At 41.2% G+C, this 15046-nt stretch overlaps 1 protein-coding gene across 1 annotated transcript in view; it reads left to right on the plus strand.

Moving 5' to 3' along the window:
• brsk2b (BR serine/threonine kinase 2b) overlaps positions 1-15046 on the plus strand; it is a 421778-nt gene that overhangs the window by 345470 nt on the left and 61262 nt on the right. The window contains exons 9-10 of the mRNA XM_060911874.1: positions 6669-6700; positions 10985-11149. Coding sequence (XP_060767857.1) covers positions 6669-6700; positions 10985-11149 — 197 coding nt within the window. The remainder of the gene's footprint in view (positions 1-6668; positions 6701-10984; positions 11150-15046) is intronic.

Consider the following 15046-nt stretch of genomic DNA (forward strand, 5'->3'; position numbering starts at 1 on the left):
CTTCATGACGACAACCGGAAGTGTACCAACACGATGGGGCGTGTAGCGCCACCTGTGGCTCGGGTGCACAATGTACCTCACACAATAGCTTGATTTCCTTGTGTGCATGTAGGATTGGATTTCTCTGGCACCCCTGCTGGGACCCTTTGCTCGATTACCAACAGCAGCTCGATTTGGATGTGCATGTAAACGCACTGAGTGTTGTTAGCCCTGTACCCAACCCCCTAACCTGGAGGACCAGTGGACTGCGTCCTCAACCCTTTGACCTGTCTGGCTTGGGTGACCCTACCAGGAGACTAAGCTCCAGCCAGCATAACCTTAGGGGTCATAGAGGCACACAAGCTCTCCAACCACGACAAGGTGGCGATCTGCCGGAGAGAACGCCATAGACAGCATATGTAGTTATGTTACAGAGCCAGGCAGCGTACTACAGAGGGGAACTGAGAAAGCCAAGCACACACACATCTGGAGGGAAATTTCATACAGATTTTGCAAGTATTTTACAAGGAAATGGTCAGTAATTTATTAGCTGAGAATGCACCAGAAGGCATGTAAATTTCAAAATTTTCTAGGCGGGCATGACCCCAGACCCTCCTAGCATTAGCATGCCTCGGGCACGCCACAGCGACTTTGCCATCACAAATTCCAGACCCGCCTACTACTTTTTTTAGTCAGCTATATCAGGTTTTCTGGAGAACCCTGAAGATGTTCAGCGTGCACAAAAAGAGCTTATTCATAGAATTGTAGAAACTCACTCAGACTGTAATTTTAATTACTCTGTATTTACAAAAGTTATTAGATTTATTACTTTGGAGCCTGTGGGTGAAGGATCTGAGGGATGAAACTGGAAACAATGTCTACATACAAAGTGACATATGTGATGGATATACATGAAAAAAATCGTGAACGGCTAAAAGGTTGGTGTACTTAATAAATTAGCAGCTTAATGTAGAGTTCTGTAAGATAGGAAATTCCTTTCCACAACATAATTAAATCAAAAAGATTGGGATTCTTTTTTTTTTTGTCATCAGTAGCTTACCTTAAAAGCTTGATTTTTTTTTTTTTTTTATGCCTCCACCACCTTTAGGTGCAGGAGGCATTATGTTTTCGGGTTGTCCGTCTGTCCGTGCGTGCGTCCGTCCCGAAACCTTGTGAACGCGATATCTCAAAGAAAATGAAAGGAATTTCACCAAACTTTCACCATTTGTGCATTTGGGGACAAAGATAAACTGATTAGATTTTGAGGTTAAAAGGTCACAGGTCAAGGTCACTGTGAGGTCAAATGTCCGTCCGAAAACCTTGTGAACACAATATCTCCAAGGCGAATGAAAGGAATTTCACCAAACTTTCACCATTTGTGCGCTTTGGGACAAACATGAACTGATTAGATTTTGAGATCAAAAGGTCACAGGTCAAGGTCACTGTGAGGTCAAATGTCTGTCCCAAAACCTTGTGAACACAGTATCTCCAAGGCTAATACAAGTAATTTCACCAAACTTTCACCATTTGTGCATTTGGGGACAAAGATAAACTGATTAGATTTTGAGGTTAAAAGGTCACAGGTCAAGATTACTGTGAGGTAAAATGTCCATCCCCAAATCACAACTTAATAAGGCGTGTAGTCTACCAGGCGGAGGCATCCCCATTGACGCCGTTGGCGTCGAGTTCTATCTAGTTTATTTTTAAATTTTTATTTTAGGTAACAGCCTGTTTGCCGAATATGTATCTTCTGTCTCAGTCTAATACACAGGAAATAAATTATATTTGTGTTCAATACCAAAGTTTTATTCCAGGATTTTACTTTATTTCTTTATATCTGATGCACTCTTGACTCTCAATGGGTGATGGGACTGATCACATTTTGTACACAGTCTTAGAAGGATCTCACACACACACACACACACACACACACACACACACACACACACACACACACACACACACACACACTCTCTCTCTCTCTCTCTCTCTCTCTCTCCTAGTATGAAGCTTCACTGTGTTCATCTTATTTCCAGTCTGAGCCAGACTCTCTCTCTCTCTATCTATCTATCTATCTATCTATCTATCTATCTATCTATCTATCTATCTATCTATCTTTCTTTTTCTGTCTTTCATGCAAGAAGATGTGAGGGTTTATGAGCTTATCCTAATACCGGCTCTTTGAAATGTCCCTGTCCTTTTTTTTTTCTTTTTCCCCCCCGCTAGGAATATCTAATAGATTTGTCTTAACAGACCGCATCTGACTGATCAGAAATAATAGCACTCTGTAGCCATGAGATGTAGCCATGAGGAGCCCTAAAAACATTTTAAAGTTTAATAGTTTTTACTCAACAAACCCTGTCTAGTAGTCATGTGGTTTGAATTCACAACCTTCTGGTTACACAGCCTTTTCTGCATGAGCTATTTCCCCATTGTGTCATTATCTGCTGGATGTCACAGCGTACATACTTTGACACCTCTGCTTTCTGAAACCCTGAATATATTTCACCATAACAGTGTGCAAATGTTTTGATTTATTTTCTCATCTTGCAGAGTGTATCAGAGATCATGCTGGGTAAAAAGTAGTTTAACAAACACAGTGGTTTAAATAGTCAGTCTAGTGAAACATGTCAAAAATATTTAAATGCAACGTTCTTCTTTTTCACTTTTGGGATAAGCAGAGATTAAAATCCTGCAACTCGATTGGTTGATATACTGTACATACAGTGGTGCTTGAAAGTTTGTGAACCCTTTAGAATTTTCTATATTTCTGCATAAATATGACCTAAAACATCATCAGATTTTCACACAAATCCTAAAAGTAGATAAAGAGAACCCAGTTAAACAAATGAGACAAAAATATTATACTTGGTCATTTATTTATTGAGGAAAATGATCCAATATTACATATCTGTGAGTGGCAAAAGTATGCGAACCTTTGCTTTCAGTATCTGGTGTGACCCCCTTGTGCAGCAATAACTGCAACTAAACGTTTCCGGTAACTGTTGATCAGTCCTGCACACCGGCTTGGAGGAATTTTAGCCCATTCCTCCGTACAGAACAGCTTCAACTCTGGGATGTTGGTGGGTTTCCTCACATGAACTGCTCGCTTCAGGTCCTTCCACAACATTTCCATTGGATTAAGGTCAGGACTTTGACTTGGCCATTCCAAAACATGAACTTTATTTTTCTTTAATCATTCTTTGGTAGAGCGACTTGTGTGCTTAGGGTTGTTGTCTTGCTGCATGACCCACCTTCTCTTGAGATTCAGTTCATGGACAGATGTCCTGACATTTTCCTTTAGAATTTGCTGGTATAATTCAGAATTCATTGTTCCATCAATGATGGCAAGCTGTCCTGGCCCAGATACAGCAAAACAGGCCCAAACCATGATACTACTACCACCATGTTTCACAGATGGGATAAGGTTCTTCTGCAGGAATGCAGTGTTTTCCTTTCTCCAAACATAACGCTTCTCATTTAAACCGAAAACTTCTATTTTGGTCTCATCCGTCCACAAAACATTTTTCCAATAGCCTTCTGGCTTGTCCACATGATCTTTAGTAAACTGCAGACGAGCAGCAATGTTCTTTTTGGAGAGCAGTGGCTTTCTCCTTGCAACCCTGCCATGCACACCATTGTTGTTCAGTGTTCTCCTGATGGTGGACTCATGAACATTAACATTAGCCAATGTGAGAGAGGCCTTCAGTTGCTTAGAAGTTACCCTGGGGTCCTTTGTGACCTTGCTGACTATTACACGCCTTGCTCTTGGAGTGATCTTTGTTGGTCGACTACTCCTGGGGAGGGTAACAGTGGTCTTGAATTTCCTCCATTTGTACACAATCTTTTTGACTGTGGATTGGTGGAGTCCAAATTCTTTAGAGATGGTTTTGTAACCTTTTCTAGTCTGATGAGCATCAACAACGCTTTTTCTGAGGTCCTCAGAAATCTCCTTTGTTCGTGCCATGATACAATTCCACAAACGTGTTCTGAAGATCAGACTTTGATAGATCCCTGTTCTTTAAATAAAACAGGGTGCCCACTCACACCTGATTGTCATCCCATTGATTGAAAACACCTGACTCTAATTTCACCTTCAAATTAACTGCTAATCCTAGAGGTTCACATACTTTTGCCACTCACAGATATGTAATATTGGATCATTTTCCTCAATAAATAAATGACCAAGTATAATATTTTTGTCTCATTTATTTAACTGGGTTCTCTTTATCTACTTTTAGGACTTGTGTGAAAATCTGATGATGTTTTAGGTCATATTTATGCAGAAATATAGAAAATTCTAAAGGGTTCACAAACTTTCAAGCACCACTGTACATGCTTAGAGATAAACATATTTCATTTCAGGAAAATCTGCAGGTTTCATATAGGAGAAAAATGTCAAAATTTCGCCATGTCAAGGGTTTTCCCAGGCCTACACAAATAGCTTTTAATTTAGATATATTTAAGTTATTCCACGAAATCAAATCATACATGAGCTGATAGTCGACTTGGCGCGTAGCTCTGAGTCGGCTATAAGCCATGTACGACAAGATTGAATGGAATAACTGTTTTATTCTATCCACATTCACTGGATTTTGAGAAACGGAGCATTTTTCTCATCTCATCTCATTATCTCCAGCCGCTTCACCCTTCTACAGGGTCGCAGGCAAGCTGGAGCCCATCCCAGCTGACTACAGGCGAAAGGCGGGGTACACCCTGGACAAGTCGCCAGGTCATCACAGGGCTGACACATAGACACAGACAACCATTCACACTCACATTCACACCTACAGTCAATTTAGAGTCACCAGTTAACCTAACCTGCATGTCTTTGGACTGTGGGGGAAAACCGGAGCACCCGGAGGAAACCCACGCGGACACGGGGAGAACATGCAAACTCCACACAGAAAGGCCCTCGCTGGCCACGGGGCTTATCCTGTACAGGGTCGCAGGCAAGCTGGAGCCTATTCCAGCTGACTACGGGCGAAAGGCGGGGTACACCCTGGACAAGCCACCAGGTCATTGCAGAGCTGACACATAGAGACAAACAACCATTCACACTCACATTCACACCTACGGTCAATTTAGAGCCACCAGTTAACCTAACCTGCATGTCTTTGGACTGTGGAGGAAACTGGAGCACCCGGAGGAAACCCACACAGACAACATGCAAACTCCAAACAGAAAGGCCCCTGTCGGCCACTGTGCTCGAACCCAGGACCTTCTTGCTGTGAAGCAACAGTGCTAACCACTACACCACCGTGCCACCATTGTAGAGCGCATTATTCAGTAAATATATTCCAGTAGATCCAGGAACCACCACAAATTCACAGTCCAGTCCAATCCTATTGAACTCACCTGTTTCCTGTTAAAGCTCATTTACCTCTGTGTATTTGTCGGAGTTCATTCATCTCCAATCTGTTCAAGGTTTCATCATTCCAGTGTGTTTTCTGAGTGATATTTTCATATTTCCCTCAGACTCTCAATCCCTACCTTCATTTTCTGTGGGTTTATCAGCTGATTTGGATTGTTAAAAAATGTCTCCCTCTTGCATCCATCACACGATATAATTACAGTTACATCACTCCTTAACTTAAGCAGTTAAGTTTATTCTTAGTACATTCAACATCTGGATTGAGGGGCGTTTATTTAGGGCCTGAGACGTCATGGTCAGTTGATGAAGAAGGCGGAGATGAATCCCAGACCAGGAGCAGACAGAAGAAAATGACGACGTTACTAATGTAATAAACAAATAAATACATTTTAATGCATGATTTTTTCATTTATTTATTCCTTCGTTCTTCTTCAGCCCGGCCCAGGGTCATGATGAAAACACCGAAAATCAATTTAAGTCAACAGTCCACCTACTGATATGTTTTTGTCTGTAGAAGTAACCTGGAAAACCCCACAGACAGGGGGAGAATGTGAGACAGTAAAGCTCAGGATTGAGCCAGAGACCTTCATATAACATTTAAAAGCATCCGCATGCTCAACATTCATGGCACAGCACGCTCCTCCTATTTTTCTGTCTGGTAAATCTGAGTGCAGCACTCAGACAGAGATTCACCACATGAGGGAAAAGCCTCGACCCCAGAACACATCCGTGATACACACTCCACAAAGTGTTCGCAATGATAGCAGAGCATTTCCATAATGCACCCTGATGAAGCTGATGCGTCGATGAGTTGTGGTGCCACTGATACCTTGTCAGACTCCTGTTCTCTAATCAGCTCGTATGATGCCCCCATGGCTCAGCCCAAAACACAAACCCGGCTTTATCATCCAGAGAGCTCCAGTGGATTATATTCAAGGATCATATTTATAGCCTGGTGTCATTAAGCCACGGCTTAATATCATTACGATATTTCTCGTTGACACATAACGCAGTGATGACCCTTGTGAGCTTGTGTCGTGGTGCTAGCTGTCGTCCTGCAGTCTAATTAGAGGCTGAGTAGACATGCTCAGAGTCTCTGTAGTGTCTCCAGTTAAACCCTGAAGATCAGAGGCTGGGATACTGATGGAGGAAATTAGACTTGGCCAGCAGGAGACACATGAAATGGCTTCAGTGTTCGTTTTTTTTTTTTTCCATTCAGTTTACAATTCTGTAATTATAGTCATATAAATATAATCTAATGATGTTGGTGGAATTGGATTTCCTCCAGTTTTGATGGTCTTTTCTTTTGTTACAGTTAGAACAGATACAGAAGCACACATGGTACATGTAAGTATGAATCATTCTTATCATGTCTATGTGTGTCTGTGTGTGTCCATAGACTGTGTTGTCTGTGTTCTCTCAGTTGTATATGGTTAAAAAATGGCTTTAATGACAGCAAATATTTAAGTTATTCCACAAAATCGAGTCGTACATGAGTTGATGGTCGACAAGGCACGTAGCGCCGAGTTGACTATAAGCCATGTATGACAAGATTGAGTGGAATAATTGTTTTATTCTATCCACATTCACTGAATTTTGAGAAACAGGGCATCTCATCTCATTATCTGTAGCCGCTTTATCCTGTTCTACAGGGTCGCAGGCAAGCTGGAGCCTATCCCAGCTGACTACAGGCGAAAGGCGGGGTACACCCTGGACAAGTCGCCAGGTCATCACAGGGCTGACACATATGGCCCTTTTCCACTACCCTTTTTCAGCTCACTTCAGCTCACTTCAGCCCGACACGGCTCGCGTTTCGACTATCTAAGAACAGCACGACTCAGCTCGCTTCAGCCCTGCTCAGCCCCCAAAACTCGCACGGTTTTGGAGTGGGGCTGAAGCGAGCCAAACCGAGCTGAGTGAGGCTAGGGGCGTGAGGAGACACTCCCCTGTGCACTGATTGGTGAGGAGGAGTGTCCTCACACGCCCACACACGCCCCGCGAGCACGCTGGGATCTGTAAACACCGTAAACCCGGAAGAAGGAGAATTACGAGAATTATGAAGCCTTATGCGCCTCGCCTCATCTATACGCTCTTGCCAGTATCTGTTGGCGTTGTCGGTGACAACAAGCCACAGCACCAAGACCAGCAACACTAACGACTCCATGTCCTCCATGTTTATTGTTTACTCTCCGGGTTGTGAGACTACCACTTAAAAGGTCACTGATGTCACTGTTTGCGCCGCCTAACGACATCACCTGACGTCCACCCACTTTCGCTAACTCCACCCAATGTGTCCACCCACTTCCAGCCAGCACGGTTCAGCGCGATTGTAGTCGAAATGCAACGCCAACAGCCCCGCTCAGCTCGACTCAGCCCAACCCAACTCAGCCGCGTTGGTAGTGGAAAAGCGGCATTAGACACAGACAACCATTCACATTCACACCTACGGCCAATTTAGAGTCACCAGTTAACCTAATCTGCATGTCTTTGGACTGTGGGGGAAACCGGAGCACCCGGAGGAAACCCACGCGGAGAACATGCAAACTCCACACAGAAAGGCCCTCGCCGGCCACGGGGCTCGAACCCGGACCTTCTTGCTGTGAGGCGACAGTGCTAACCACTACACCACCGTGCCGCCCCAGAAACAGAGCCTTTTTATTTTTATTTTTTGCAAATTCGATAAATAAAAACTTTATACAAAACGCCCGACAAAATCATTTCAGCTTAGAATGTAAACAAACTGGCGAAATGACAGGAACAATTTGTGAAAAATGCTCTAATAATAATTCTTGAAAAATAATTTTAAAAATAGTATGTTCTTACCTTCAAGTACTTTTATTCCATATTTTGTTGCTTTTTTTTTGTGTGTATTTTTTGGGTGTTCTTCTTCTTTAGAGTTTTTTGGCAGTTCGCAAACCAACTTGAAGGTGCATTACTGCCACCAACCGGGCTGGAGTGAGGAACAGGAGATATTGGGGAGAATAAACTATATTCTTTTACTTATTTGTATTTCTTTTAAATACTTGATAACAATTTTTGGGGTTTTGTTTTCAAGTAGAGTTTTATGTTTCGTCCTTGGTTGGTTCAGCAGCATGCTCCGCCATTTTTTTTTCTCTACTCATGGTATATGAGCTGATATCCTAGTAGTAGAGAGTAGAGTAGCCAATCAGAGCGCATGATTGATCATATCCAGTGAATGTGGATAGGATATATATACCGTATATATGAAAAAATAATGAAATGAAATGTTTCAACATTAAAAAATTACTATAAACAGTAGCAGTAAGCCATAATAAATGAAATAAAGTCAATATTTGGTGTGAGACGACCCTTTGTTTTAAAAAAAAAAATAGTCGTCTCAAGTACAGTGAGTGCAGTTTTATGCGGAAATGAGCTGTAGGTTTTACTGAGCATCTTACAGAACCAGCCACAGTTCTTCTGGACACTTTGACCGTCACACTCGCTTGTTGATTTTGCACCAAAACCCAGTAGGCTTCATTATGTTTCTTTTTTAATCTGAAAACTGGCCTCTTATGTAATATGCTGCTCAGATACAAACTTTTTTCCCGTAACATTTAATTTTGTCCTGGAAAATGAACGCTTGGAACTCTAAAATGTTTTTGTCCTGACTCGATAATGTAGAAATCATAAAATAGAAATCTATAACAAAGTTTGTATGAAAAAATAGGGGACCTAAGACTTTTGCACAGTACTGTATATTACTCTTTCGTTACATGTTAAGATATTTTGTATGCAATTTTACACTATTTAAGGATGAAGTCAGACATAGATTTTAAATCAGAAATTTGTCATTTGTGAACTCCATCTGCTAGAATATCATTTAGCGTCATATGATCCTCAAAAAGGCACGTTGATTTTAGTCTTCCTCACATGCTGTTTAGGAGTGTAGAGTTTCAAAGTTTGACATTTTCGAAGTATAGACACAGACAGGTGCATCTATACAGTAGGCTTCAGCCAAAGGCTAAGCCAACAAGCAGGTGGTGAGAATTCATCCATTATCTGTAGCCGCTTTATCCTGTTCTACAGGGTCGCAGGCAAGCTGGAGCCTATCCCAGCTGACTACGGGCGAAAGGCGGGGTACACCCTGGACAAGTCGCCAGGTCATCACAGGGCTGACACATAGACACAGACAACCATTCACACTCACATTCACACCTACGGTCAATTTAGAGTCACCAGTTAACCTAACCTGCATGTCTTTGGACTGTGGGGGAAACCGGAGCACCCGGAGGAAACCCACGCGGACACGGGGAGAACATGCAAACTCCGCACAGAAAGGCCCTCGCCGGCCCCGGGGCTCGAACCCGGACCTTCTTGATGTGAGGCGACAGCTCTAACCACTACACCACCACGCCGCCCCTTTTTAAAGTAATATTTTCCGAATATTGTCAGCTAGTTGTTCTGGTCGGTGGAGGTAGATAAGTACAAAGTAAAGTAGTGAGGATGTGAACTTGCTGATTTGATTCTGTGCTTAATCAGCATCGATATTCTAAAATCACTGAGAAGGTGAGACTAATATGAAACCTGACATTCACTTCGCTTTAAGATGTCGAAATGTTCCCACACAGCCAATTTGAAACTTTGAATATTGTACCGTCCAGCTTTTTTGCCATTTTCCTACAAATATACTGTACTGGGCTAAAGTTATGCTCACAAGAAGTCCATGTAGGCTGAAAATGTATTGCAGATTTTGGAACCTGTACATTATTTATTAACTCAGAAACAACTGTTAATTGAATAAAAATTAGTGCTTTGAGGTCACTTTTATCAAATCCCGATGTGAACAAACCAAGGCTATGATCCCTGAAGCTGCTGAAGCTAATAAATACAGGACATTGTACAACATTAACACTGAGCCTGTCATCTATTTATAAGAAGAACAGAAGCAGCACCGATGTATAAAACTACAGCGTAAAATCTAAAAACCTCCCAAATAGCTGCTGTTTATCTCCGAGAGGTTCTTGTTGAGACAATTTTAGTTAAAATACTATTTACTTTTTTCATTCCGAAGTTTTTATTCTTATTAGATATTTGAGTCAATAAAAATATATTGCTTCATATTAGCGTAAACTACTGCCATTACTCTGGATTAAATTGCAAAACTATTTATTTTTTGTTTTTGTCTTTGGCCCATTATGTGTTTGCATGTATGTAGGCTGCTGTGATAAATGGTGTTCGAAGGTTTAATAATGAAGAAAGAAAAAAAAGGTCTTTGTTTGTGTTTGTGTGCATGTGCTGTATGTTTGAGGGAGAGCTGTAAGCCTCCTGCAGCTCAGTGTGTGTCTCTGCCTCCTGCTGTTCAGAGCTTTATTAAAGACCACAGACTCTCAGTGAGCTGATGCAACTTCGACAAGCGCTCTCATTTCTCATCTATCCATTACAGCCCCCATTATCTCTTCTTACCACGATTTAACTCTATTTATCCGCCTGCTTTGCTATAAAGAGCGCTAACCGAATGCGTTCAGACTGTATGAAGATTTCAAAATAAATAAAAAAGAAACAAAAACAGTGCATCAGGACATCAAAATGCACATTAGTATTACACCCGATCCTGTGTGTAGGGATATTAAACCAATTCTTCCCACTCTCATTTCCATACGTTGTTCACAGTGGGGGGAAGAACGAGCCGGAGCCGGAGCAGCCCGTTCCACGGAAGGTGGCGATCCGTACGCTGCCCTCGGCTGAAGATATCGACCCGGACGTGCTGGAGAGCATGCACTCGCTAGGCTGCTTCCGGGACAAGAACAAACTGATGAAAGACCTGCTGTCTGATGAGTAAGTAGCTCAGGAGAGGAGAGGGAAAAACAGGATCAAATGAGGAATCAAATCAAATGTGGGTGTACAGACTGCATTCCCAGTAAAGCGTGGTATAATAAATCTATTTGAATGACGATCTTACCCAAACGGTTTAATGTAGTTTTATCCAACTTTCCATCACTGGAGCAATACAGTAATCAATTCTATGGTATCTGTAAGCGATCAGATCGGCGGAATCGATTCTTGTCCTGATTTAGTATCTTGTGGCTTTATTAACTTGTCCAAAAAGATTAAATGTTCGTATACTGTTCGAGCAAATTAGAATAGAAAATCACACTCTGATTGGTCGAGAGATCCGGATTATTTTTCGATAATCACCTCCAGTGACTCGGCAAAATGGCAGCCAATCGCTTCGTCACCGTAAGTGAGGAAGAATTACAAATGATGAAAGAAAACACTGTTCCTAAAAGCACTAAAGATGCTACAAAGTAGCATTTTTGAACACCACAAAGGCTACCTAAGCTTCATTATATATTCTTCATGCATATTTACAAGAGAAAAACACACCAACGGACATCAAAAAACTGGAAAAGAAAGCAATAGCAGAAATACTGTCAAAGTTCTAGTTGGAGGTGAGGAAAAGTGACGGAGACTTTTACAAGAGGACTTCACTCGTGGACTTCACTCAGCAAAGCCCTTTTGTTTTGAACAACTGCAGTGTTACAATTAACTACGACCAAAAGTAACTTTGAACTTGAACCGTCAACCTATACACAGCTTGTATATAAGTTGGGTTGTTGTTCAGGCTTTTTGGACTTGTACCATTTTTATTGTTAGAACTTTGACTCTGTACAGTACATTGGCTTGACAGAACATTGAATTACAGTCGATCAGAATCAGCATTCAATATTGGTAAGTTACCGCCCTGTTCTTAACTTTTTGTAAAATCTATAATTGTTCCATCGAATGTGTATAATAATAATAATAATAATAATAATATTGGCTGGCTTTTTTTTGTGGTATATCAGATATATTCCATTCAGCTACTCAGCTTCGATTCATTCAGTATCATGCTAGCTGAATGGAATATATCTGATATACCACTCGAAGCCAGCCAATATTACAGTGGTGCTTGAAAGTTTGTGAAACCTTTAGAATGTTCTATATTTCTGCATAAATATGTTCTAAAACATCATCAGATTTTCACACAAGTCCTAAAAGTAGATAAAGAGAACCCAGTTAAACAAATGAGACGAAAATATTTTACTTGGTCATTTATTTATTGAGGAAAATGATCCAATATTACATATCTGTGAGTGGCAAAAGTATGTGAACCTCTAGGATTAGCAGTTAATTTGAAGGTGAAATTAGAGTCAGGTGTTTTCAATCAATGGGATGACAATCAGGTGTGAGTGGGCACCCTGTTTTATTTAAAGAACAGGTATCTATCAAAGTCTGATCTTCACAATACATGTTTGTGGAAGTGTATCATGGCATGAACAAAGGAGATTTCTGAGGACCTCAGAAAAAGTGTTGTTGATGCTCATCAGGCTGGAAAAGGTTATAAAACCATCTCTAAAGAGTTTGGACTCCAAGAGCAAGGCATGTAATAGTCGGCGAGGTCGCAAAGAACCCCAGGGTAACTTCTAAGCAACTGAAGGCCTCTCTCACATTTGGCTAATGTTAATGTTTATGAGTCCACCATCAGGAGAACACTGAACAACAATGGTGTGCATGGCAGGGTTGCAAGAAGAAAGCCACTGCTCTCCAAAAAGAACATTGGTGCTCATCTGCAGTTTGCTAAAGATCACGTGGACAAGCCAGAAGGCTATTGGAAAAATGTCTTCTGGACAGATGAGACCAAAATAGAACGTTTTGGTGTAAATGAGAAGCGTTATGTTTGGAAAAAGGAAAACACTGCATTCCTGCAGAAGAACCTTATCCCATCTGTGAAACATGGTGGTGGTAGTATCATGGTTTGGGCCTGTTTTGCTGTTTCTGGGCCAGGACGGCTTGCCATCATTGATGGAACAATGAATTCTGAATTATACCAGCAAATTCTAAAGGAAAATGTCAGGACATCTGTCCATAAACTGAATCTCAAGAGAAGGTGGGTCATGCAGCAAGACAACGACCCTAAGCACACAAGTCGTTCTACCAAAGAATGGTTAAAGAAGAATAAAGTTAATGTTTTGGAATGGCCAAGTCAAAGTCCTGACCTTAATCCAATCGAAATGTCGTGGAAGGACCTGAAGCGAGCAGTTCATGTGAGGAAACCCACCAACATCCCAGAGCTGAAGCTGTTCTGTACGGGGGAATGGGCTAAAATTCCTCCAAGCCGGTGTGCAGGACTGATCAACAGTTACCGGAAACATTTAGTTGCAGTTATTGCTGCACAAGGGGGTCACACCAGATACTGAAAGCAAAGGTTCACATACTTTTGCCACTCACAGATATGTAATATTGGATCATTTTCCTCAATAAATAAATGACCAAGTATAATATTTTTGTCTCATTTGTTTAACTGGGTTCTCTTTATCTACTTTTAGGACTTGTGTGAAAATCTGATGATGTTTTAGGTCATATTTATGCAGAAATATAGAAATTCTAAAGGGTTCACAAACTTTCAAGCACCACCGTATTCAAATAATAACCTCAACTTCATCTCGGTTATTATACACTGATATTCCTCTTGCCTTTGGCAAATATTTGTTCATTGTTAATAGGACGTGCTGGATCAGATGCTGTTTTATGAGCTGCTAAATAATTAGGTTAATTCATACTGTTAAATGAATCCAAATTTTCAGTGATGGATTAATCATAATAATTACAACTAGGACTATTCATGTAGTTATTGGCAATACACTATACCTCTATTAGATTTATTTATTTAAAAAGTGGTCCAAGGAAGGACAACCGGCGACAGGGTCATGGATGTCAAAGGCTCACTGATTCACATGGGGCCCGAAGGTTAGCTCATATGGTCCAGTCCCACAGAAGAGCGACTGTAGCACAAACTGCTGAAAAAGTTAATGCTGGCTAAAACAGAAATGTGTCATAATGTTACACTACCGTTCAAAAGTTTGGGGTCACTTTGAAATTTCCTTATTTTTGAAAGAAAAGCACCGTTCTTTTCAATGAAGATCACTTTAAACTAATCAGAAATACACTCTATACATTGCTAATGTGGTAAATGACTATTCTAGCTGCAAATGTCTGGTTTTTGGTGCAATATCTCCATAGGTGTATAGAGGCCCATTTCCAGCAACTCTCACTCCAGTGTTCTAATGGTACAATGTGTTTGCTCATTGCCTCAGAAGGCTAATGGATGATTAGAAAACCCTTGTACAATCATGTTAGCACAGCTGAAAACAGTTGAGCTCTTTAGAGAAGCTATAAAACTGACCTTCCTTTGAGCAGATTGAGTTTCTGGAGCATCACATTTGTGGGGTCGATTAAATGCTCAAAATGGCCAGAAAAATGTCTTGACTATATTTTCTATTCATTTTACAACTTATGGTGGTAAATAAAAGTGTGACTTTTCATGGAAAACACAAAATTGTCTGGGTGACCCCAAACTTTTGAACGGTAGTGTATGTCTGATCGGTGTGTATGGTAGACAGAGATTATCTTGGGGAAAAGTGTTCCTGACTTATTTCTGCCTGGCCCCCCTGTCTCGCACTAACTCTTCTCTAAAGCTCATACAAGCTCTTCTGGACAATATTTTCTTTGAGAGGCTATATACAAGCAGAGAAATGTTTTATGGCTCTGTTTCTCATGGCTATTAAGCCCACAGCACTTTTAGTGAATCCTGTTCACCTTCTTTCATCCTTCATCCCCCAAACCTTCCACAATTACCACCTGCACACTCAGTTGTGCACATCCACCTTTCTAATGCGGCTGATGGATCTGGCG

The sequence above is a fragment of the Neoarius graeffei genome, chromosome 27 (assembly GCF_027579695.1).
Source record: "Neoarius graeffei isolate fNeoGra1 chromosome 27, fNeoGra1.pri, whole genome shotgun sequence".
Lineage (NCBI taxonomy): Eukaryota > Metazoa > Chordata > Actinopteri > Siluriformes > Ariidae > Neoarius > Neoarius graeffei.